General features: G+C 44.6%; 1 protein-coding gene across 1 annotated transcript; it reads left to right on the plus strand.

The window, feature by feature from the left end:
• Positions 1-868: 868 nt before the first annotated feature.
• Positions 869-26,554, plus strand: LIPH (lipase H). Its single transcript, XM_045030919.1, has 10 exons — positions 869-934; positions 9,697-10,064; positions 11,673-11,781; positions 12,668-12,769; positions 14,447-14,536; positions 16,640-16,807; positions 17,762-17,857; positions 22,835-22,946; positions 24,650-24,823; positions 26,331-26,554. The coding sequence occupies exons 1-10, from the start codon at positions 883-885 to the stop codon at positions 26,416-26,418; spliced, it is 1,359 nt and encodes a 452-aa protein (XP_044886854.1). The 5' UTR covers positions 869-882; the 3' UTR covers positions 26,419-26,554.

Below are 26,554 nucleotides of genomic sequence, written 5' to 3' on the forward strand. Positions count from 1 at the left end.
AAGGTACCATCTATGCTGAATTCAGATCCTCTCTCCAATTTGCCATTGTTTTGAATTCGAATTCTGTCCTTCAAAGTGCTGGCAGCCCCTCCCAGGTTGGTGTCATCTGCCAATTTTATAAGCATATTGTCCACTCCGTTATCAAAGTCATTAATGAAAATATTGACTAGTACCGGACCCAGGACTGATCCCTGCAGACAGGGCTGCCAGATCCATGAATGTCGCATCAGCACAGACTGAATTCTGCAAGTGTCCTCCCTTGCTCAGAATTCTGTGCTTTGGGACTCTTCCTGGCTCCAAAGTCTGTACGCGGAGGTTCAGCCCACTAGAAGGGACACAGCCTCACAGGCCGCTAAGAGATAGGTGGGGATAGGCGTGCTACAGGGAAGTGGAGTCATGGGGATGTCTTCATTGGGGGCCAAAGGCTGGTCCTGCCAGGTGTGTATCAGATCTGCAGAAACAACTGCACTCTTTGTTGCCTTTTTGGCATTCCTTGCAAAAGGTGAAAAAGAGACCTGCAATAATCTCCCTAATTTCAACACAGCAAACCAAACTGCTATTCAATATGCATTACACAACTGCCATGGCTTGGCTTAGTCATTCCCCAGATCAGAACAAATTAAAAGAAATAACCCTGTAAGACTAGAAACTGCCTCACCCTTTAAAGAAGTACAGGCCTGGATTTGAGAGTTTAAGGGCTATTCCTTGTATATTAACTTCCTGCTTGTCACCACACCTCCTGACACCTCCTGAGTAGGCAGTTTAGTGGTTATATGAAAGCGAGCAAACACATGGCAAAGAAATTGTGGAAGCCCTGAATTGCAGTACTCTTCTCTCTGTTTGAATGAGGATGTTACATGGTGATTGACTTACTTATTCCACATGCCGAAGCTGTATTTTTTCTTCATCTATTTGATGTGCAGGGTGAGGGCAGGTAAGAAATTTAACAGTTGTTTTGATTTTCTCAGCAAACAAAACATAATTTTCAGATGTCATAGTAGCATGAACATATTTAGCCTTTAGATTATAAATGCAGATATTAAATTGTTTTGGTTTTGAAATCAAATATACTGGTTAGATGCACAAGATTATTTTCAAGTGAGTATAGAGTTCAACATATAAAAACAGAATGAGTAATTGTATCTTCGTGCCACTTTGTATAAACTTCTTGTGTAAGTACTATACATTAGCACTTATAATTGTTAATTGTGATAATCTTTTTGCAGCAACAATTCATATGATAAATAAGAAGGTTTTAAAAGTCTATTAATTTTGTAAGTGTATGATTTGGCATTTACTATTACAAACCAGTCAACTTAATTTGACAGTCCTCTGATCCAGCTCAAGAACAAGTCTTTATAACCATAAGCCAACTACTCCCAGGGCCTCTTGTAAACAAACAGCAGAGGGTTGCTAATGGTCTGTAATATTGCACCTCTAAGCTCTGGGAGGAAAAACACCTGTGTTTTGTGTTTTCAAAAAAATCTAACTATTCTTATTAATATCAATGGATATTTCAGCAATCTTAAGGTTTCCCAGGAGTCTCAGAGATCTTGATGTCTTTCACATGTTGGGTTTGATAAATACATACTAGCAGTAATAATCTTATACAGCACCTTTCATCACTAGATCTCTCAAAGAACTTTACTTTACCCCTGTTTTTACAGAAGGGGAAACTGATGCCCAGGAAGAGCAATGACCTATTCAAGGTCAGCAGAAGAGCTGGTAATTGAATGTAGGTCTCCTGGCTACTAGTCTAGTGCCCAACCCACTAGGCTATACTGCCTCTCACTAGCCCAGTACTGTATAATATAAAAATACTGACACTAACACGGTATTATGGCCTTAGGGTTTGTCTACACAATTAATTTGTTTATGGCAAGCTGGGGTGTGAATCTGCCCACCATTAGCCTGCTGAAGACTAACTGTCCACATGGACCCTGCCGACAGGCATTAACCATTTGTTAATGTGCTTTGATCTAGTTCCGTTTCAAAGAAAGCTAGATCAACGTACAATAACAAACTGTTAATGTGTGTTGGAAGAGACCGTCCCTGGGGACAGTAAATCCATGGCAGGCTAGTGTGGGTAGATACACACGCCAGCTTTCCATGAACTAAATGTTTGTGCACACAAGCCCTTAAGGAAAGATAAGGGCACATCAGAAATTCCCTTTAAAAATGCAGACATTTCTTTGTGCACCAGCAGTATTGAAAGAAAACTATTGCACCTCTTGGCTGTATGCATGAAAAGAGACACCTGGGGAAGTTTAAAAAACGTAATTACCCTTCTTCAAGAATGTGGGTGTGGGCATGTTCAGTATGCAGGGTAGAGCGCTCCTTATCGTTAGTTTTTCTCATTGTATATAAAGTTAAATCCTGATGAACTATGAACTACATTGGAGAAATGGTGTTGAAGTTTCAGAGCCATGTCCAAAGCAAGTGGGTTAAGGGTTCACTGTGCTTGTCAGCATTTAGAGCAAAATAATCAACACTGACTAGTTCTCACATGTCGACATTCCTCAAAAGGTCCTGAAAGTCTCACCACCCTGTAGCATTACTCTGACTGTATTAATCATATTTGCACCATTCTAGTAGTCTCAGTGTAGCTATTACAAGGCTTTTTAAATGTTTCCTGTGCTACTTATTAGCAAACATGGATCTGATCTTTAACAGACATCCTCTGCCATAGAGGCTGATGAGTTTTAGATCTAGATCTGGTGACTGCGGTGCACAGCAAAGTGCTTGCCTGAGCAAGTCTGAGCACTGACTACGGGTCACGTAGGCGTGAATAAAGTTAAGCAATAGGTGTAGTGCTCTGCACTGAGTCGTAGGAACTCTCAGGCCCAGTTCCTGCCTGCTCCCTTACAACTGTGATGATGATGTTTATAAGAAGAAATGCAATTGTATGTATTTATTTGTATTGGGGTAGCAGCTAGATACCCCAGCCACGACTGGCGCCCCCTCGTGTTAGGCGCTACATTGAAAAGTGTGCCTTTCCCCCAAAAGAACTTACAGTCTAAGGGTATGTCTGAATAGCCCACGACAGCCCGTGTCGACAGCCTTGGGCTGGCAGGGTTCATGCTAGTGCTCTAACAATGGAGGTGTAGACAGCACTCTGAAGTTACCCTTGGGCTGGAGCTCGGGCTCTGAGGCCTAGGGAAGGGGTGGCCTTCAGAGCCTGACCCGCAGCCTGAGCTACACCTTCAAACCACTCTCTACTACACAGCATTTTTAGAGCGTTAGCATGATCCCCTGGCTGTTGCAGAGTCTCTTTCACTTTCAAAGTCCTCTCCCTGCTTGGGAACTTTACTCCAGCCTTTCTGAGTTCACAGCTATGGGGTTCTCCCACTTCAGGGGATCAGGATGTTCAGTCACTGAGTTTCCTTATAAAACTCTGGTTTATACATGATGGTCTGACACCCTATCCTGCAGTGATCAGCTTGTCCTGGGTCTGAAAAGCCCTTGTGGGTGGGGGAGGCTTGTCAGCTGTTTCCTTCCTTGGCCACTCTTCAGGAGTACAGCTGCTTCTGAGGCACAGCCACTTTCTTCCTGGTTGCCACCCCTTCCTGTGACAAGCTCTCTTTTGAAGCTTGCTTTCCCCAGCTGGAACAAGCTTTGCTTGCAGGTGTGCTCATTTGGTATTGGTTGAGCCCAGAGGAGCTCGTTAGCTTCTACTGACTGGGATGGAGGCATGCTCCATCACACACCCCACCCCTCAAGATGGAAAAGGGTTTCTGGTTCAGAATGTCCACCTCTCCAAGTTTCCTTGAAAAAAAATCAGCATTGGCGTGGTCTTTCCCTGCATGCTGTTGTACTCTGAACCTGTACGGTTGTAGTGTGAGCTACCACCGCATTATACGGGGGTTCTAGTCCTTCAGGAATTTAACCGACTTAAAGGGGCATGATCAGTGAGCAATGAGAAGGAACTCCCCAGCTGGTAGTACCCGAGAGACTCTATGGCTCACTTAATTGCCAGTTCCTCTTTCTCAATAACCAAATAGGCCCTCTTCCTGGGGAACAAGTTTCTACTTAAATCCAGAACTGTGTGCTCCTTGCCTGCGAAGTCCTTGAAAGCACAGCATCCAGGCTCCATCTGAGCCTCCACCTGGAGTATAAATTCTCAGGAAAAGTTGGGATTAAAAGGGATGGGTGCCTGACAAAGGCATGTCTTCAAGGTATTAAAAACCTTCTCACAGTCCGCATCCCATCAGATCATCCAGGGGTTAGCACCCTCTATAAGGTCTGTTAGAGGAGCCACAATCAAAGTGAAGTTCAGGGTAAATCTCTGCTAATATCTGGCAAGGCTCAGGAAGTGCCTCGGGTGCTTTTTTGTCTTGGGGACTGGGCATGTTTTTAAAGCCTGCACTTTATCGATTACTGGCTTCACAAGTCCATCCCCTATGTGGTATCCTAGAAAGGTCACCTCCATGATTGCTAATATACTTCACTATAGGAAGCTGGTCTCACAGCCTAACCCGACGGCCTTAATACTGCCTTCATATGTAGTAGGGGCTCTTTCCCCATGGACCTATAGATAATGATATAATCCATGTAGGCTGTGGCATATTGATAGTGGGCTGAGAACTTTATTCATAAGCTGCTGAAAGTTTGCCACAGTCCTATGCAGTTCAAATGGCGTGGTCTTGAAACGACAGAGGGGGTCGAAAAGGTGGTAAGGGGGATAAAGGGATTTGTCACTATCCCTTCATGAGCTTGATTGTACTAAGTTATCCCACAGGTCCCAGCTACTCCGGTGACTTATCTCTCATGACATTGGACAAGCATGGAATTTCAAAATGCAGTTAACTTTACAGAAAACAATGCAAAAACTAATCAAACTGTTGGGTTGAGAGACCAGAATTATGGTGCTCCTCCACTCACTTTTGGACTATTCAACTACCCCCGTCACACTGTCTAAAGTGGCTCATTACTGTGAGTGACGACCACAGGGCAGACTGGCAAAAAATGAAACAAAAAACAAAAAAATAAACAAACTGGTGGTGTGTGGTATCATTAGATTTCACTAAGCCTATAACAAATGTGAATTCCTGGATCACAGTAGCAATCTCTCCATGGAGTCACAGGCAGTCCCCAGTCTTGTGACCAAGACAAACTGGACTTAGTGATAAATGGTCACTTACACCAAAAATCACCACATTCAGGTTGAGACCATTCATGAGACCCGTCACTTACTCCAAATCAGTTAGTACAATCCTACACCAAAGAGAACACCTGTAGCTAATCCAGTAGTAAACTATCTAAAGGTTTATTAACTAGGAAAAAGAAGTACGTGAGTTATTTACAGGTTAAAGCAAACAAACACACACACACCAATGAGTTACCATCTAAATCCTAGGAGTGACAGAGCTGTAGTGACCCATCAATTCAAAGTGTCTTTCAGGGCAGACCCAGGAGGCAGACCCTGGGGATTTCTGGCTTCAATTTAGCATCTCTGTCCCTTCAGAGTTTAAATAGCCCAAAAGACACAGTTCTTCTTGTCAGGGATTTTTATTCCCTTCCCCCAGAGTTTAATGTGTGTGTGTGTGGGGAGCAATCAACAAAGTCTTTTCCCCTCTGATTGCCACAGTGGTTTGTCTGGTGTCTATGGCTCTTCTTTTGCTAGGCAGGAGATAACACCTGTGGCAAACTAGTATTTCATACTTGGGAATGCTTCTCTCCTGACAGGCAGTTTACAGTAACAGCAAACATTTAAATATATCTTATAACACAGGATATAGGTATTATAAGTGAGATTAATGCGTGCAGCAACTTACAAGCATTTCATAGAGTCTAAACACTAACTACATTTTTATAAGACTAATACTTATTATAAGCAAAACTAACATACAGGTGACCTGGTCTGGTCTCCAGCCACAAGGCTGTCAGTTCTTAGTTAATGCCTGCAGCTTGGGCACGAGTCAGATGCCAGCATCACTCTCCCATTTTTAAGATTGCCTGTACTTCTTCCCAGACTATGTGCCACATTTTCTGCAGTAGGTTAGGGTTCTCCCTAGCTTGTTGTCCAGATGTTGTTTCCAGGTAGTGTTTCACTAGCTGGGTTTTTCCAGATATTGAGAAGAACACATGAGTGAATTTCTCAGTTCCTTAGGAGAGTAGTGCTCTCTGACCAGGAGAGAGTCCCACACCTACTACCACAGGTATCAACCCCTGGCAGATATGAATTTGAGGGCTTAATTCGGGTCTCACAGGGAAAGGAGTCATCAGCAAAGCTTTCCAAGTTTTCAAGGGCTTGAGAAGACTCACATGGTAGATTCTGATCTCTTTTCTTCTGCCTGGTAACCGGATTTCATAACTGACCAGTCTTACTTGTCTAGCTACCTCAAAAGGATCCTGCCAACAGGCCATTAATTTAGACTTAGCTGACAGTAACAATAATAGGACTCAGTGTCCCAGCTGGAAAGTACTCAGCCATGCCCCTCGGTTATAACCTTGTTCTTCTCTCTGTTGTGCCTTCTGTAGATTTTCACTAGCAAATAAACCCAGCTGCTTAAGATATTCCCTTAGGTGAATAATATACTGAGTCACATTGATGGTATTTGCGTCCTGTTCCTCCCAGCCTTCATGTAGCAAATCTAAGATCCCTTGAGGCACATGGCCATACAATAGTTCAGAGGGGGAGAATCTCATAGAGGCAGGGCTGGCTCCAGGGATTTTGCCGCCCCAAGCAGCCAAAAAAAATAAAATAAAAAAAATAAAATAAAAAAGCCGCAATCGTGATCTGCGGCAATTCAGTGGGAGGTCCTTCACTCCGAGTGGGAGCGAGGGACCCTCCGCCGAATTGCCGCCGAATACCTGAATGTGCCACCCCTCTCCGGAGTGGTCGCCCCAAGCACCTGCTTGCTAAGCTGGTGCCTGGAACCGGCCCTGCATAGAGGCCTGTGAGACCTCCCTTATGGGGAATAAGAGTAGTGGAAGCAACTGGTCCCAGTGCTTGAGTCAGATTTGATGAAGCACTTTAGCATTTCTTTTAGAGTTTTGTTAAATCTCTCTACGAGACCATCTGTCTGTGAATTGTTCATAGAAGTTCTCAAGGATTTGCTCTTCAACAGAGAGCACAACTCTTGCATAGTCTGTGAGGTGCAGCTGCTCCCTGGGTTGGTTAATATCTCATGAGGGCACTCCACATATGAAAAAAGTTTCATAAGTTCTGGTGCAATAACTGTTGCCTTTGCTGTGTGAAGGGGAAGAGCCTCCAGAGACCAGGTCACATGGTCAACGACTAAGATGTACTGGTACCCGGAGGCACACTTCTCTGGGGACCTGACTATGTCCATCCCTATTTTCTCAAAGCGTGTCTCCATCAGTGGCAAAGGAACTAGGGGAGCCTTTGGGATACTGCTGTCAATGGACAGTTGGCAGGATGGCAGGAGGAGCAGTATTTCCTCACTTCCTTATGGAGGCCAGGATAGAAGTTGGCCATTACCCATGACAGTGTCTTCTTCCACTCCTAATGCCCAGCACAAGGGATGTCATGTCCGAGTTGCATCTCTGGTTGGCGGTATTTGTGTGGCACTGGTAGTTGTGTCCTCGTCTCCCCAGACTGTTGGTCTTTCTCAATGCCATACAGGTGCTCCTTCTTGAGCACAAAATGAGGGTAATGCTCCAGGCACCAAGGTTCCATCACTTCTCCATTTACAGAGGTCAGTTGCTTCTGGAAGCAGCTCTATATGTGTGGGGTCATCCCTCTGTGCGTGAACAAAGTTTCCTGCCTGCAGTAGAAGCCCTAGGTCCAGGGTGGATACCTTCCCCTTCTCCAATTCTGGCCTTGATTGGGTTGCTCTCGAGGTCTCCTCTCCCAGATCTGCTGGGCCCTCAAGTCCTGCTTGGCCCACGTCTTCTGTGCAAAGGGATCGATCCCAGTCCATAATCCTCTGGCTGGTCAGCTCATTCATGACTTGCTGAAAAAAAGGCCAATCTCATCCCACTATTATTGAGTAGGCCGGTTCTCCAGCCAGAGCCACAGGTATGGTTTCTGTGTGCGTGCCCACAGTCAGTTGTAACCACTGGCTGGGGTAGGCTTTTCCGTCACCATGTATGCACTGTGTGCAGATTGGCTCTCTTGGGGTGCCATCTTCCCCAGCCAGGGAGGCAGGAACTACTTCTCTGGCTGCACCCAAAGCCTAGAAATCCTTACACTCTCTTCCCTTGTACACAGACCGGCATTGTCAATCTGTGGGGAGCTTTCTTATGGGTGCACATCTCCACGGTCCAGCCCTGGGCGCATTCACACTCCACGGGGGCATTCTTCCCTTAGATGCCCCTGCTGTCCACAGGAGTATCAGATCACTGGGCTGGCTTTGGAGGCATCTTTCTTTGTCAGAGGTGGATTTGGTTCTGGGATGGTGCAAGACCCTCCATCTTAGGATCCTGTTTCAGCCAACTGGGGTATAGGATGCACATTCAGGTGAGGTCCCACCTAACCACAGCTCGTGCTCTTGGGCCTCTCCATGATGAGCAGGTGGCCCGGCCTTCCTGGGCCTAAATGTGGCCTCTTGTGAACTGCAGTTAGAGGCTTAGTGTCTGTGTCCCGTGCCTCCCTTTGGTCAGTCCTATGGGCCGTTCAGGGTCTGGGAAATTCTGCGTCTAGGGATCCTTTGACCACTAAGAAATTTTCCATCAGTCACACAGTGTCTGACAGAGATCCAAGGCTGCGTCATCCATTCTCGACCTCTCGCTGATAGTAGCCATATAAATTGTTGAATTAGAATTAACTTGGCAACCTGGGCCCCAGACCACTGCTCAGAGCGGACCCACCGCCTACAGTGTTCCTTCAGGCACTGGGCTACTACGCAAGGTCTAGTGCTTTAGGGTACATATTTGACCTACATCGCTGGTGATGCATCTCTTCATTAGTAGCTAAATAGTTTAGAATAACAACTCTCACTTGCTTGTAGTTCTTGGTCTGCTCTTGGTCCAGTAGGCTGACTGTGCCTTCCCCCTCAAACATGACACCAATATCAAAGTCCAGTGCTCAGGGGGCTACTGACTGGCTTGGGCCCCTCCCAAAGGTGGTCACAAATGCCTCAGGGTCATCATTCGGTAACTAGGGTTGTGCCCACTCGCACCTCACCTGAATTTGGCTCACGATCTCTTCATCAGCAGGTCCAGGTATGACAAAGGAAGCAATTAATATTGCTGTCAGACAGAAGTGCTGAAGTGTGCTCACAGGGTGGCATGACCGTGTACTGATATATAGAGAGCATGGTTTACGAGGGCTCTGATGTGTCCATCCTAGATGGGGAGGCGCTCAGGTGCCACAGTGGTGATGGGCACAGTGTACAGAACATATAAGAATATAAGAATGACCATAAAGGGTCAGACCAATGGTCCATCTCGCCCAGTATCCTGTCTTCTGACAGTGGCCTATACCAGGGGCTTCTGTATGAACAGAACAGGTATATACATAGAGTTAGAGAAAGTGGAAAGATGATGGCCATAAGTCTGAGAGAGCCGTGATGCTGGCTCCAGGCCGAGGCTCTCATCCTAATGCTGCAGCTAAAGCTGAGTTCCCGTGATGGCCCCAGTAGTACAGATGATGAGGGGAAAAGGAGGGAAATGAGTGACCCGAAGGGATGGAACTGGCAATGGAGTCTTGCTTGGGCTGATGGGGAAAAAGGCAGAGAAGTTTATTATCTCTAATCTGACTAATAATGACCTGCTGTCTCCTGTTTTCAGGTACAGAAGAAGGATGTCCTGCATTTACAGGTCTGAGTATAAGCAGTGCTTTGACTGGCACAGACTTGAAAGTGAAACTAATGCTGTACACAAGACAAAACCAGAACTGTGCTGAAACACTCAGTTCAGCTGGTTCCAGGTATCTGAACGTGACCAAGAAAACTATCCTCATTGTGCATGGGTACAGACCCACAGGTTCTCCCCCCATCTGGATACAAAAAGCAGTACATCTCTTGCTCTCTGTGGAAGACATCAACATAATCATTGTAGATTGGAACCGCGGGGCTACGACTCTGCTCTATCACAGGGCTTCTAGCAATACTAAGAAAGTTGCTGAATTCTTGAAAACACTTATAGACCAAATGTTGGTAAGTTACATGTTTCTAATAATGGTGACAGTGTTAATGGAGTAAAAGAAGTATTTACAGCAGAATCTTAGGGAAAGCAAATTGTTCTTTAAAGAGATGCATTAATTACTGTAAACTCAAATACATGTAGTGCCAAAATCTTTACTTTGGCTTTGCATGTTAACATTTTACAGCTTCATTCACTTTAAACTCGGAGTACCAATTTTTTTTAAAAGCCTCTAATCTGAGGCACATACATTTCAAGTGCCCCAGAAATCAGATTTGCAGGTGCACATTTGAACTAGGGTGACCAGAGAGCAAGTGTGAAAAATCAGGACGGGGGGTTGGGGGTAATAGGAGCCTATATAAGAAAAAGACCCAAAAATCGGGACTGTCATTATAAAATCGGGACATCTGGTCACCCTAATTTGAACACACAAACTAGGCAGCTGGATGTCTAACAGGAAGCTGGCATGCACCAGTTGGAGTTTGGAGGCACCTCCACACTGTTTCCTAAACTCGAATTCCCAAAAATTAGGTGCCTAAAGTTGGACAATTAAAAGTACAGATTTGGTCGCAGCCACTTCAAAAATGTGTCCCTGAGACTATACATGAGTTCAATTCACATCCAGGGATTAATGGTTTTAAATGTGAAGCTACCAACTTGAATGGCAGAGGATATATGAATGAGATGATTGTAAGGACCGTTCAGAGAGGTGCTGAATGTTCTGTGCAGATCGGGATGAGAAGGTGTTCCACTAAGCTACACTTCCCCTGCAAATAGGAGATAGCCTCATCTTGGTAACTATGACACTGGTGACTCATTCAAGCTTATGCACACCCAACAGGCTCCCTGTCCTCTCATTATCCACATAATGATTATCACCTTCTGAACTCGGAGCAATCTTTTTCTGATGAAACATCAGGGTCCCAACAGATAAAGTGAAAAAAAGTGAATGAAAATATTATTTTACTTTGTTTAAGGTATTAAATGTTATTTTACGTTCTTATTTTGACCAAATATTATACGATTGTTTCAGTCTTATTGATTTCACTTGGCTAACTGGTGACTGGGAACACTGGTGTGATTGAAGAACATGTGTCAAAAGTGTACAGGGCAGGATATTTTTATGGAGGACCAGACTAACGTGAGCACCTGTGACATATTGCACAGATTACTTAACAGCTGCCGGAGGCCATGGGCTGCAGCAACTTACATTAGGATCTTTGAATTAGCAAATACATTTCTGAAACCACATGCTGGCAATTGGGGTTTATTATTAATTATTGGTATTGCCATAGCAGCCACACGCACTAGACACTTTTCCGTGCATAATCGCTGTCCCAGGGAAACACAGTCATGGCTCGGAAATGTTTAGCTTTCAGATTCACATCACCAAAGGGTGTTGAGCATGGAAGGGGGGTCATTTCAGTGGAATTTGCATTGGGTATTATGTCTCAAAAGACACCTCCATTTGTATTGGGACAAGAGAAGTACTCGCAGGTAAAATTAGGATGGGCTATTTACGTTATCCCTGGAACCAGCTGGATGGCCTTTTCCTGCTCTTGATGTTTCTTATGTGCTTAACATTTCTGTAACCTATGATCATGGACATTTTTAAATTGCAGGCCGATGGAGCATCGCTTGACTCTGTTTATATGATAGGAATTAGTCTTGGAGCGCATATCTCTGGGTTTGTGGGACAGATGTATAATGGCAAACTTGGGAGAATAACAGGTAAGCCCCTTTCTCAATCCCTGCTCCTTTCTTGGGCAAATCACTTCAGCTCTCTGCCTCAGTTTACCCAAACACTGAATAATACTTTCTGTAGTGAGCTCCCAGGAGTGCTGTGTAGGTCAGTTAGTTAGTTAGTGAGTGCCAGTCCTGTGTTCTGAACACATGGAGCACTACATCACTGTTAGGCCTTATGCAAAGGTGTTAGGCACAAGAACCCTACATGGAGACACAAAGTAATTTCTGCTAACTAGCCCTCATGGTGAGCCCCGTTAGCCACATGCCAGGAACATAAGCTGCCTTGGGGCCTCTCTGAGGAAGAAGGAACTCCAAGTAGGGACAGTGAGGTCTTTAGGAGGAGCCCTAGGAACCTATGCTAAGGAAGAGGCTCAGGGCTGGTCTACACTGCGGGGGAGGGTATCGATCTAAGATACGCAACTTCAGCTACGTGAATAGCGTAGCTGAAGTCGAAGTATCTTAGATCGATTTACCTTGGGTCCTCACAGCATGGGATCGACGTCCGCGGCTCCCCGTGTCGACTCCGCTACCACCGCTCGCTCAGGTGGAGTTCCGGAGTCGACGGGAGCGTGTTCGGGGATCGATATATCGCGTCTAGATGAGACACGATATATTGATCCCTGAAAAATCGATCACTACCCGCCAATATGGCGGGTAGTCTGGACGTACTCTCAGACTGAGGCTAATATTTTGTACTTCACTAGGAGGGAAGGAAAACTCTGTAACAGTGTGCATGTTCTCAGATGCTAACCCAGTGTGTAAGTGTGCTGTATCCAGGGTGGGGTGGAGACCACCCATTCACAGGGATATAGAGAATCATTTAAATAGCACCACATTACAATCATGCCATAATAATCATTTTGCATTTCAGGTCTTGACCCAGCAGGCCCCTTATTTAATGGGAAACCCCCTGAGGAAAGGTTAGATCCTACAGATGCCCAGTTTGTTGATGTCATTCATTCTGATATTGATGGTAATATTTCATTTCTTCCTTCTCTGTATTTCATTAGATGGAAACCCAGGAACTAAACTGGACTGCAGGAGTGAGAAGGCTACTGTGAGGCAATGCCTGGGCTCCTCTCTCATTGGCTGGAGCTCTGTGCCTGTAAGGGGCACTGATCTAACTCAGATCACAGGGTTATGCCCAGTCTGTGGGGGGTGGAGGGGTCCCATTCTGCATAGCTCAGAAAATGGGTCACTATTCACCCCAGAGCTGTTTCTGCTGCGTTACTGGTTTAACAGGACATGTCTCAACAGCCAAACCCAGGGGACTGTGACTGGAGCCACATGGGCACAGCCCATAGCAAAGGGTGGCACCGAGCTGCACAGCCCCCAAGGGTACACTGGAAGTTGCCAGGTCTGCACATGGTACATGTGTGCTGCTATAGACCTCCATGGGATACAGCTTGCTTTGCTGGCCGGGGGAGAGGCGTTATGGCCCCTGGAGAGGGAGGGCAGAGCGGTCCTTGTGTTCCACTAAGTGCAAGGATTTCAGTTGTGAGCTGGCAAAGGGAGAGCACCCTCATGTGCAGTAGCACCTCGGAGTCAGCTTCTCCTGGTTGGGGGAGTGCTGCTGCTCGCGATGGTCACAGGTCACTAAGGAAATGGAGCTAGGAATTAAAATAGCAAAAGCCAATCACACCAACTTGAAAAGCTGAACCATTTCATTCCCTTGGACATAGTGTTAATAACATAAAACTCCCTGGCTGCTTGTAACCTGCCCTGTGGTCCTCAGCTGGGAGGCATTACACAGCTTTGCATTATGCTGCCTGCCTTTATTATTCTCCTTGGGCCAGGAATACTTTCATCAGGTGAGTCTGTATCCTTGGCATCATCCTGGACTCTGAACTTTTCTTCCCACACTGTCTCCAGTCACCCCATCACCATTTAGTAATTTCCCCCCTCAGTTCCTCCTCACCCATACATTTGACTTCTGTGACCTAGACTACTGCATCACTCTCCTCCACAGCACTCAAGACCCACCTGCCAGATTCCAGCAGCATACGCTAATGGCTGTGTCTCACCTTTACAAAGCAGCATCATCCTGTTCTCGCACAGCTCCACTAGCTCATACTCATTTCAGGATCCTGTTCAGAATCCACCTCCTTGCATGAGATCAAGCCCTGGCCCATTTCTGTGCATGGAGGGGATCATCCACTCATGGATCTTCTCCTCCTGCATGGAGGAGGGATGTCAGCAATTTCTAAAAGGTGCTCTGTGAGTCCAAGATCTACCCTTGGATAAGGCATGAAGACAGACCAGGCTTACCGCTGTCTGGACCATCAATTTGCCTTCTTAAAGGCCTAGCAAACTCCTTCCCTAAAAAGGCCATAAAACCACAGAGATTTAACTTACCTTTTTCCCTCCCACAGGTTCTCTGCAGAAGGTGATGGGCCCAGATACGCATCATGCACATGTCACACACATTTTCTTATTGTGGGCATTTAATGTCATTATCTAGAATATGGCAACGGGGTCATTGTCTTTTAGTTCAATGATGCATAAATAGATTAAGGAAACTAAATCTCTTGCACAGCTGAGACTGCCAATGCTAAAGGAATCCATGTTGTTATTTGTTCCTAATTCTTCATCTGAAATTCCTTTTCCCGGCACTTTGATTCTTTCTAAAAATGATATTTTCTTTGATTAGGACTAGGCTACAGAGAAGCTTTAGGACACATAGACTTCTATGCCAATGGAGGAACCGACCAGCCCGGCTGTCCACAAACAATATTTTCTGGTAATGAAATACACTTTGCATTGGGAAAACTAGGACAAAATATTTTCAACAAATCACCCAAAGAAGTGTGGGGGAAACACTCACTGACAGTAAACCCCCCCCCCCCAACTTTTTGAAAAACAACCCAAAAAGTCAGATCCCCAGCTGCTGTATATTGGGAGTTGCTACACTGAAATCCAGAGAGCCACGCTGATTTGCACCAGAGGAGGATCTGACCCATAACCCTTTGCTGTTTCATCCTGGATTTTCTGATCTCTTCCAAGTGAGCGAATGGCATCAAATTTTGCTGTGGAGCAAATTCACCTAGTTCCACAAATTTGCATGCATAAATTCAGTGAGCAAGTTTATTCCCAGAACTTATAAAAACGTTTAGAAGATGTGAGATATTTTTATTTTAAAAAAAAAGCAAATTCACTCAAATCCAGTGTGAAAGCACAAGTGTTAGCAGCAATGAGTCCCCAGAACCAGTGCAGAGAACTGTGTAATGAAGAAGACAACACTGAGGCAATGATGCATGTCTTGGCAATGAGAGACAGCATGGCACTTAGGAGACCTGTGTTCTGTTCCTGCCACTGAGCTAGTATGTGAACGTGAGCAAGTCACTTCCCCTTTGTGTGCCTCTGGTTCCCTTCCCGCCCTTTGTCTAGTCTCTTCTATTGTAGAAGCTCTTCAGAGAGGTACTGGCTCTTACTGTGTGTTTGGTCAGGCACTAAAAAATATAAACTTGTGTATTTTAAACAAAAATTTAAATTCTACAGAAAACACTGAAATTTGCAGCAAACCCTTACATTTGAGACACATAGCAATGTCTTTGCAGTGTAAATTTCCACTTGCCCTGGTTAGGCATTGAGATCACGTCCATATAACCATGTGTCTAAATTGTGAGATGGCAATTTGATGCTTTAGCACATGGCAGTCAGGACATCTAGAATCACCCATTGAGAGGAAAAAATGCAGCATGTGTGCTGGGGGAAGATGCCAATCCCTGAACTATTATATATCGGGCAACAACCTTACTATGGAGCCATGATCCATGGAAACATGCAGTCAATTTTTCAAAGGACTTTTCATGGTGGGATGAAGTTTGTTTGCTTCAGAGGTGCAGATCTCTTATGCTGCTTAGTGTAGCCATCACTGCCCTTTTCTGTAATGCTCTATGGCATTGTTCAAAGGTAGCTCACACAGGAATTTAGCTTTGCCCTGGCTCTTCTCACACATCCTCAATCCCTCGGCTGCTGTTTGTAGGTCTTTTACAGAACGTCCTTACAGTTCCTCTGAGGTCACCAGCATGCCAAATTGGAGAGGTGGGCATTTTGCGGCAGGTTTTAGTACACTGCTGTATATTTCAGCACAGTCCATGGAACCAGTTGCTTCTATAAGAGCTTTTACCAAGAATGGCAAGAGCTTATGCAAAAGGAATGCACCACCTAAGTGGCAACCCCAGCTATGAACCGGGTTGCTAATTTATGAGGTGGAGTAGAATCCATAGTTGTGCATACCAGCAGTGGCTCTGCAATGCTAACTGTAGGCTAGTCTTCTTGTAGGCTGTAGACAGGTATGACCTGAAGGTACACATGGAGCAGACAGTGTATGGTGAGTATGAAGGTGCCATTTTACAGTGTTTTTAAACATACCCATACTCGGGGCATGGTCTCATGGAATTCCATTGCAGTTGGATTACTTGAAGAACTGCTTAGATTCTAAGCCCTTGTTCATTGGTAGGAACAGGTATGTCCCGGTTGACAGCCCAGAACCAATGGGGGACAATCAGTGTCTCTGGCCCAGAAGCAGTGGGGGACAATCAATGACTCGGGCTCAGAAGCAGTGCGGGATTATCTGTGTCCAGCCCAGAAGCAGTGTGGAGCACTCAGTGAATCCTTCCATCTGGTTTATAGTGCGAGTTGCACAAGCTGTGCTGGCTCAGAGTTTCTTGCTTTACAGGACGTCAAGTTGCTGGACAGGATTTAACGTGACTCTGTGAACATCTCTGGTGTTATGATACTGTCACAGCAATAGGGTGCATTCTGTTTTGCTGTTGCACTAACATTTTGCCTGCTGTACACAGATTTCTAATGAAATATCCTTTCTCTTTGTGTCAACAAGGATCACAGTATTTTAAATGTGACCATCAGAGGTCTGTTTTCCTGTTCCTGTCATCCTTGAAAGAGAGGTGCAACATCACTGCATACCCCTGTGATACATACAGAGATTACAGGAACAGCAAATGTGCCAGCTGTGAGGCTTTCCAGCCCATGCCATGCCCCATCCTGGGTAAGGATGATGCAGTGTCCAATGTGGATAAAAGAGTTGTGGTTTTGGAGATGGTTTTTAACAATCCAAGGGCCTCATACTGCTGTCTGTCACACTGTACCCTATGTTACTCCATGTAACCTATAACAGACATTCTGGTACATGTTGCCAAAGGACTCATGGGACAGAGCTGTTTGCAAAGTCTCTTAACACATATAGTCTTTGCTTCCTTCTGGGGGTGGGTGCGTGAGATGACACCATTTCACATCTGAAAAGGTAGGTATAAATCCTAGCTTACGTTACAAGTGAAAATGGATTTGGTGGCTTCATTTAGTCTTTGTACATTCACATCACAGTTACTGCACAGATCAGCACTCACAGGAGACCAAACAGCCAAATCAAGAACATGTAGATTTTTCTGCGGGGCAGAGCAGAATTCACATGCCTTTGGGGAGCTGTATGGGGGATAAGCACATGCTCCTGCTAAGTGCTTCCAAGAGGTGTTCAGCATCTTAAACCCTTACTGACTTCAACAGGAGCTGCTGAATGCTCTGCACTTTTGAAAATCAGATCACTTGTTTTACTTGTCCAAATATAGATTTAGGAGTGTAACTTTAGGCTCCCACTGAGCTCCCAGAAATAAACTTCCAAAGTAAGGGAGATTATTGTTCTACTGAGCAACACTTGTCTTGACAAGAAACAAAAAAGGATGGCTCTTAACATATGGGATGGACAGAAAACAGCCATATTTAGGCCTAATTCCTGGAAGCACTAACACATGGGCTTAGTTTACTCACATGAGTTTACAGAGTATTAGGGATATTGTCTATGCTGTGTTTTATCAGTAACTAACTGCAATATTCACCTTGTGGCTGAAAAGCAATTTGGTATAAATCAAGCACTAACTTGATTTCTTTTCAGTCATTTGGTCCTCTACAGTCACCTAATGCTGAATTTTCACACTGTGGTCTACAGGTTATTATGCTGATAAGTGGAAAAGCTATTTAACACTAAAGAATCCTCCAGTGACTAAAGTGTTTTTTGATACATCGGACAAAGAACCATTCTGCCGTGAGTGATTAACATTCCTTCAACTTTGCATTGAGGACTCTCTCTGTCAGCAACAGCACTGACATCCAATTCAGAACAGTCAGTTAGCTGTCATTGTGTCTCACAGCATATTAGAAGCATGCCTTGTAGCTGATGGATAAAACACATTTCCATTTGCAATAATACCTCTCATGACAGGTTTCAGAGTAGCAGCCGTGTTAGTCTGTATCCACAAAAAGAACAGGAGTACTTGTGGCACCTTATAGACTAACACATTTATTTTAGCATAAGCTTTCGTGGGCTACAGCCCACTTCATTGGATGCATGCAGTGGAAAATACAGTAGGAAGATATATCTATATCTATATCTATCTATATAGATATAGATATATAGATATAGATATATATGTATACACACAGAGAACATGAAACAATGGGTGTTACCATACGCACTCTGATGAGAGTGATCAGTTAAGGTGAGCTATTACCAACAGGAGAGAAAAAAACTTTGGTAACCACTACAAAAAGTTTTTTTCTCTCCTGCTGGTAATAGCTCACCTTAACTGATCACTCTCATCAGAGTGTGTATGGTAACACCCATTGTTTCACATTCTCTGTGTGTATATATATATCTTCCTACTGTATTTTCCACTGCATGCATCCGATGAAGTGGGCTGTAGCCCACGAAAGCTTATGCTCAAATAAATGTGTTAGTCTATAAAGTGCCACAAGTTCTTTTTAATAATACCTCTCTGCTTCAAAATGGCAGATACACTTGGCACAGTGACAAAACAATCTTTCCCTATCAGCTAAGTAGAGACACACAGGAACAGACCAGTTTCCCTTTTAGAACTAGTAAATTTAGTGATATGTGAATAAAGCCTAGGAAAAAACAGTAACTGTCTTGGGTTCCAATGTTGCTACCATTGAAATCAATGGCCTACCTCCCAGTGAGTTTAACTGGGTGTGAGATTGAACGGTTGACCCTTAAAGGTGACCTGCAAAGAAAAAACAATAGGTATTTATCAGCTTTGTGATGGATGATGAAGCAATGACAGGTGTTTGGGTTTTCTGGTTTTTTAACTTTATCTGCTTAGGTTTTTCCCCGCCATTAGAAATTCAGGTTCTGTGTAGGCTGCAAGGCTCCATGGTGACTGGAGAGTAGGGAAATGGTGACATCACAAAAATCAAGGAAGTAGAAGTGGAGCAAACTGGAGAAAGGAAGGGGGTTTAATCAAACCGGTTCAAACTCTCTTTGCTTTAACACTTGTGTAACTCAGTTGTTGATTGCCACTGTGGCTAACAGAGGATTCAGCACTCCCAGCTCTTCAGAGTGCTAGAGTTCACAATAAACATCGGGGAGATCTCCAGCAAAGCCAGGGAGACCAGACTGGACATGCCTGGTATTTCTAAGGTAAATCCCTTTCACGTCTTCTTAATCCATCATACACAAATACAAATGAGCACAAGTCCAACTTTCCAAAACTCCTTTGCAGGTCACCATTGAGGCTCTCTGTAAAACGCAGTTCTGCTCTGACAGTACAATGACACGGTGGTGCCCCATGTTATTGGCAAGTCAAATTATGTGAGTGTGAAGCATGTGGGGAGAGGACAAAAGGAGCTTCCACCCAGAGCTGGCACAACCCAAACAAAGGCCAAATGCAATTGGTGTTCCCTCCCCTGCTCCTGCCCAAACCATGGGAAGGGAGTGGGCTGAAGATGAGCAGGCTCCATCCCATAAGGATACGCATCCTCCCTCACTCTGCCAAGGAGCTCACAGAGGCAGGGTGCGTTCCCCTGGGGCAGTGCAGCTCTTAAAGGATCAATATAACCCTCATTGACTTCTGGAGCAAATATGCCCAGTGTAAGAATACCAAGATGTTTTGTCCAACTGCCAGTCCTGCCAGGGATTGGAGAGTCTTTCATTCTCCTGCCTCATCAACAGGAAAGGTTCTGCCAGCCAGACTCTGAGCTCAGCTAAATCTGCACCATTCTCATTGTCTTCAGAGTTGCTCTGGTGTGACTGGGGGCAGGAGGTGGTTCTGCAGCCTCTGCTTAGCTAACAGATGTGATCTGTGAGCTGGAAGAGAACCACTGTCGGAAGACATGATATGGGCTAGATGGTCCATTGGTCTGACCCAGTATGGCCGTTCTTATGACTGTGATCCAGATCTCATCTTGATTGAAGAAAGGTGCTTAACTGGATCTTCCTGCCCCTCTTCAAATGGAAGAGGGACTGCAGGCAGCAGACAACTGAGGAACATATTGAAATGATCTCCCCATTGATGCACTAGATCTTGCATAGTGGCTAATGCTGCCATCTTGATTCTTCCCCCACAAACACTGCAAAGGTGAAAAGAGGGTATGGAGAGTGTGCCTGATGGCAGCCTGTTCTACACTGTCTGCCTGAGTCGATCACCAGGATTCCTTATTGTTCTTACACAATGACTTGATGATGTTCCAAAGCTGAATCCATTCAGCTTTTGCTTTTGCTCTTGACAAACATCTTTAAAGACTCAATTTGTAGTCTGGCTTTTTTCTTAGCTGCAATTGAAGTGAGCATGTCCTCACTGATCCTTGGATGACCTCTGAAGGGATGAGCCCCAGCACTGAGCTGGCAGCAGTCTACACTGACGACTTGAAACAATACCATTCCTGAACAGGTGACAGGAAGTGAGACTTACATCTCTAACACTTCAATGGCCTTATGCAGTTCAGAAGGCAGGAGCGGCACCAGAATTTCTGGTGTCCTAGGCAGAATTCGGGGGGTGGCATTTTGTGCGCTCCCCACGGGGCGCGCGGGAGCTTCCGGTTCCACTCCCATCACGCTGCCGAAGACGGACCCTCCGCTGAAATGCCGCAGGCAACAGCGGCAGTCATTGAGCTGCTCAATTGCCTGCCGCTGTTTTCCGCGGCATGTCGGCAGAAGGTCCTTCTTCGGCGGCGCAACGGGAGCGGAACCGGAAGCTCCTGTGCGCCCCGTGGGGAGCGCACAAAATGCCGCCCCCCGAATCCTGGCGCCCTAGGCGACCGCCTAGGGTCGCCTAATGGAAGCACTGGCCCTGTCAGAATGGATGATAGAACGTAAGAACAGCCATACTGGATCAGACCAAAGGTCCATCTAGCCCAGTATGCTGTCTTCCGACAGTGGCCAATGTCAGCTGCTTTAGAGGGAATTAAGAGAACAGGTAATCATCAAGTGATCCATCCCCTGTCGCCCATTCCCAGCTTCTGGCAAATAGAGGCTAGGGACACCATCCTAGCCCATCCTGGTTAATAGCCACTAATGGACCTATCCTCCATGAATTTATCTAGTTCTTTTTTGATAGCTTGGTTGTAATAAGAGGTTTTGATTGAATTGGCCTAATTTTGGCCCATTAACTGGCTGATGTCAAAGTCGGAGGTGCACTTTTGCCAGCTAAAGTTGATGACCCAGTGTCAAGTTCGATGCCTCTGCAAACTCCTACATCCATGACTGCCAATGGTTGTTAACGAAGTCACGATCAATAAGAGTCCTAGAGAAACCATTTGGGCTGTACCATGTCTGCTTGTAAATCTTCTGGTGATGGAAAAGTGAGTCAGCGATCATGTCACTGGCAGCTGCAAATTCCAGCCATTGCTGCTCATTCCTGTTATTTATTATTTGGCTTACTATAGCACTTAGAATCCCAATCATGGACAAGGACATCATTGTGCTTGGTGCTGTACAAATACTGAATACCCAACTTCCCAAGTGAATTTGCCCAGGGGTCATTGTCCTCTTCTACCAGGACATTAAAAGTGCCCAGAATCATCTCTTCTTGGGGTTTCATTTAGGACTATCTGCAGTTGCTTGTAAAAAATATCTGCAGCCACATCACTGGTGTTGGTGGAACCATACACTATGTTGATGGGAAGATGCCCACAGTGGGTATGGAATCACATGCTGATAAATCGCTCAATTAATTTCCCACTAATCCTGCAATGCCTGTCAAGCATTAGGTAAAAGTACAACAGCCACACTTTGCTGGTGCAACCCATCAAGTTCTCAGCTTTCTTTTCACAGCTCCCTGGCCCGGGCACTTCACATAAAGCAAAGCTCTTAATTCAGGCTTTTTAATTGCAGGACGAGGAGGAGGATATTAGCTGTTTCAAACAATGTTCAGATGATCCATGCTCCAGTTTTACATTTGCCATCAACACACAGAATGCTAAGATGGCCCTTTTGCAAGGTTTCATTGGTCATTTTTGGCTCAATAGCAGAGAAACTCTTGGCCATTTTGGCTTCAAGGACAATTGACCAGGTTGTCACAGGTGATTGAATTCAGTATATATACTCATGCACTATGAATAAACCCATCCCAGAAGGTGGTGAAAGATCCTGAAGTGAATCAAAAAGAAAAGGGAGATAAAAAGATATGAGAGCAGACAACAGAACGGTGGAAGATTTCATAAATTCCAATTCTGGAAGGGACCATTGTGATCATTTAGTCTGACCTCCTATATGGCACAAGCCATAGATAGAACTGCCTCAAAATGATTCCTAGAGTAAAGTGTGAGCTGGTCTACACTTGGCGGGGGGGGGATCGATCTAAGATACGCAACTTCAGCTATGTGAATAGCGTAGCTGAAGTCGAACTATCTTAGATCGATTTACCTCGGGTCCTCACAAAAAGAACCACGTGGAAGGGTCAAGTGAGAGCCTGCTAGGAGAGAGTAACAGGAGTAGAGTGGCAACGGAAAGGAAAAGGTACACTGCAAGGAAATGCCCAGTGAGAAATGGAGAAGAGTGAGCATGTCAAGGGGCAAAGAAATGAAGCAAATGAGAAGGGGCTAGGAGATGACAAGCAGGAGGGAGACTAAAAATTGAGAGTGAAAAGAAGCAACACAAGCAAGACACAAAGGTCAGATAAATGAGAGAAAAATGTGCTCCATCTGCAGCTCAGCTTCCCACCCAAAGCACTTTGTCAGGAAAGGAAAGAAGTTGAATCTAACTGTGCTCTCTCTCTCTGCCTTGCAGTTTATCATTACTTGATGGATATTATTACCTGGAACAAAAATATTAGAAGAGGCTCCCTCATAATTAAACTAACAGATCAAGATGGGAACACAGCAGAATCCAAAATCAATCAGTAAGTCCTACTGTGTTCAAGATCCAAAACTCTCGGCAAATAATTTAGGCCAATCAAGCCCTGGTGCTGGCAGGAGGCAAGCACACAGGAGTTGGGGTTGCTTGCACCTCAAGGGATAAATCCTGTGTAAGCAGGTGTAAATTAGTCTAACTATGTGACTCCAGTGGAACTGCACCAGTTTACACCAGTTGAGCATCTGGCCTTGAGAGTATAATCTCCTGAAAAACTGTGTTATTCTCAAGGGTGAAATGGTGATTTATGTGATTATGCAAATTTGTGAGACTAATCTAATCTTACTACAGCCAGACACTTCCTGCATGACTAGTTTTTTAGTGACTCTTCAATGACTTGTCATGGAAGTTCTAGCTGCATAGTCCTTCAGCTCTGAGTCATATGCTGCTTATGCTGGATTTACTTGCGTATCTAAAATTCTCTACTGTTTTCATGGTATGTACTCCATGCATGTCTAAGCATTTAATAAGATGCCACTCAGCATGCGTGAAGGAACAAAGACAGATATTCAGGTGAAATTGTAAATACCTTTCACATAAACACAGGGTTTCATCTTGCTGACCTTCTCATAGCTCCTAAATATGCTAATAAAGCACATCAAATTGAATGCTAGACTCTGGAAATATTGCACATTTCCAACTACATCTCCATGTTTACATTTGTAATGGAATTAGCCACCATAATCCACTAGTGGTGGAATAACAAAGCAGCAGCTACATTTTTTAAAAACTTTTGATTAGGGCAAAGTTAGTTAAAATACTACATTGTACATTACTTATTCAGGATCCGTATCTTTAAATATCCATCCATATATACAGAGACCTTCATGAAGAACAGTCACATGTGCATATTTATTACTGTTGCACTGAAAGATCTAAGCAGATTCCTGTGATGTCTCCGTATAAAATGGATCATGTTGCCCAAAGTCATCGGGTCACATCCATCCCTTATGAAGCTCTGTTGACTTTAATACTATGCCATGATATGCTGTATAGCTCTCCATTGGCTTGTGTCAACTCTGCACTATACTATGGAGGTATGTGCTGCAATTGCCTAGAAACAGCTACAAGAAACCAAATTAAGGTACTTTAACATGCCGAGCTCAGAATGTTCTGATTTTCAGATCTAAGTCAGAAATATAACATCCTTTTTACATAGAATTTTATATTTAGCATATGTTATACAGCATACATGGCTGCCTAAATGAACATATAAGTCCATAGAGAAGGCAATGTTTGAACCATGATTGGATTTAATCTATGACTTTGAGTTCAGGTTGAAGGCAGAGTCAGAGCTCAGATTCTATTTTGGGGTCAGATTCAAAAACACCAAAATCTTGTGAGCCGTTCTAACTAGATTTCAGACTATGGTGTCAGAAATCAAGTGATTTCCAAAAATATCCATCCTCTTGAATGATAAAAATCACACCCTTCTCATGAGATTTTTGCCCACCTCTGAATGAGACCAGGAAAGTAGGTGCCTTGGGGGTTTGGTGGGGACTGGGTACCAAAATCATAAGAACAGGTTTGGATCTGGGAATCTGAATTCATAGCCCACTCTCAGAAAAATCAGCAGGAATTCAAGAGCCTGGCACGTCTCCATTACCACCATTGTGAATATTACATGGAATCTAGTCAAAATGTGATTTGCTTTTTAGTGAGTATATTCTAAATTGTCTGCTTTCTGTTTAGTGAAGTTGCAACTTTTCAACAATTCAACCAAGCTAGTTTGATAGCTGGATTTGACCAGGATTTTGAAAAAATTGCAAGAATTTCCTTGGCATTTTCCACAGGGTCTGTAATAGGCCCAAAGCACAAACTCAGGATTCTTCAAATGAGGTTAAGGTCAATTACATATCCAGAAAGGTAAGTGGATGATTACTAACAATCTCCATACCTGCAAATTAGATGGTTTTAAATATTTCATGTGGATTACTGGCCTTATTGAGGCCAGAAGAATTACTTTTAGACCACATAGTCGAATTACCGTACATATATTTTGGGGTCAAATTCTGCTCTCAAATCCATGCATACAATTCCCATTGTAGTCACTGAGAACTTTGTATCTATGCTTGAAGACAGAATTTGGTTTATTGTCTCTAAAATGTGTAATTTGGGATCTCAATGTGCAATTTTTACTCAGACAAAATTCGCATTGATTAAAAGGAGATTTAAATAAGGGCCTTGGAAAGCAGTACAGGCCCTTTATGCAGTTACAAGGATGTTGCCTAAGGTTCAATACTATACTGAAAATAAATTTGATGCAAGTAAATACAAACATTCAGCATATAGAGGCTGAACAGTTTTCTTGTCTTTGGGACAGTCTGTGTGAAATTTCTTGAGCAACAGGCCATGAATCATCTACTTGTGTTAAAAACAAGGTTTATTAACAATAAAGAGAAAATGGTAGTAAAATAAAAGGAATGAACTGCATATTTAGATTTCTCATAAATTCTGCTATATCAGGTACTTTGGGCTTAGCTACAGAATAAAAAATGGAAGATTTATTCTATTTGTAGTAAGCCAGGTCTTGTCTCTCTAACCCCCTCTTGCCAGAGACAGCCTGCGACACCTCTTCATTTCTGTTTCTCAGATCTCCTCACTCTCTGCTTTTCAAGTCCCAGGTCCATATCCAGGCCTTTGATATATCTGGTTTTCATGAGCCTCTCACCCCAGCTTTCACCTAGGAGATCGCCACTTTCTCCTTAGAGAAGACTTTCCCAGAGGATGAAGTCAATGCAGATGGGGGTCAGTCTGCTGTATCACTTTCCTTTATCATTAAAGGAGGCAAGAGACTTTTCCAGTGCAGAATGTCTCAAAAAATCTGGTTTAAACAGTCCTGTGATCCACAGCATTTGAGGAAGCTACCCCACCTCACCTACCAGCCTCTCTTTTCCTCCTAAGCATACTACACAGGGGCGGCTCCAGGCCCCAGCATGCCAAGCACGTGCTTGGGGCGGCATGCCGCGAGGGGTGCTCTGCCGGTCGCCAGGAGGGCAGCAGGCAGGGTGCCTTCAGCGGCATGCCTGCAGAGGGTCCGCTGGTCCCGCGGCTCCGGTGGACCTCCCGCAGGCATGCCTGCAGAGGGTCCGCTGGTCCCGCGGCTTCAGTGGAGCTGCGGGACCAGCGGACCCTCCGCAGGCACGCCTGTGGGAGGTCCACTGGAGCCGCGGGACCGGCGACCGGCAGAGCGCCCCCTGCAGCATGCCACCGTGCTTGGGGCGGCGAAATGTCTAGAGCCACCCCTGATACTACAGACAACTCATTCTATACAAATGCCTAAAGTGCTATAAGAGGACATGTGAATGAAGAAAAGAGGGTAGCTTGTTTTTATATCAGTGGCTTCTTTTGTTTATTTACTCTCTTTATGCAGACCACAGCTGTGTAGATATGACCTTGTACTGCTGGAAAACACTGAAGTAATCTTCAAACCTATTCCATGTCAAAACATGCAAACTTGAGCCAAGGAAGACTCAGCTGTACAGCAAGTTATATTGACAACAGCACACATTTCACATATTATGGGGAAATGGCAGGGGAAAAAAAGGACTCATTTTCAAGTGTCTTCACATCTTGTCTTCTACAGATGTCAAACTA

This window comes from Mauremys mutica, chromosome 9 (assembly GCF_020497125.1).
Source record: "Mauremys mutica isolate MM-2020 ecotype Southern chromosome 9, ASM2049712v1, whole genome shotgun sequence".
In the NCBI taxonomy this organism is placed as follows: domain Eukaryota; kingdom Metazoa; phylum Chordata; order Testudines; family Geoemydidae; genus Mauremys; species Mauremys mutica.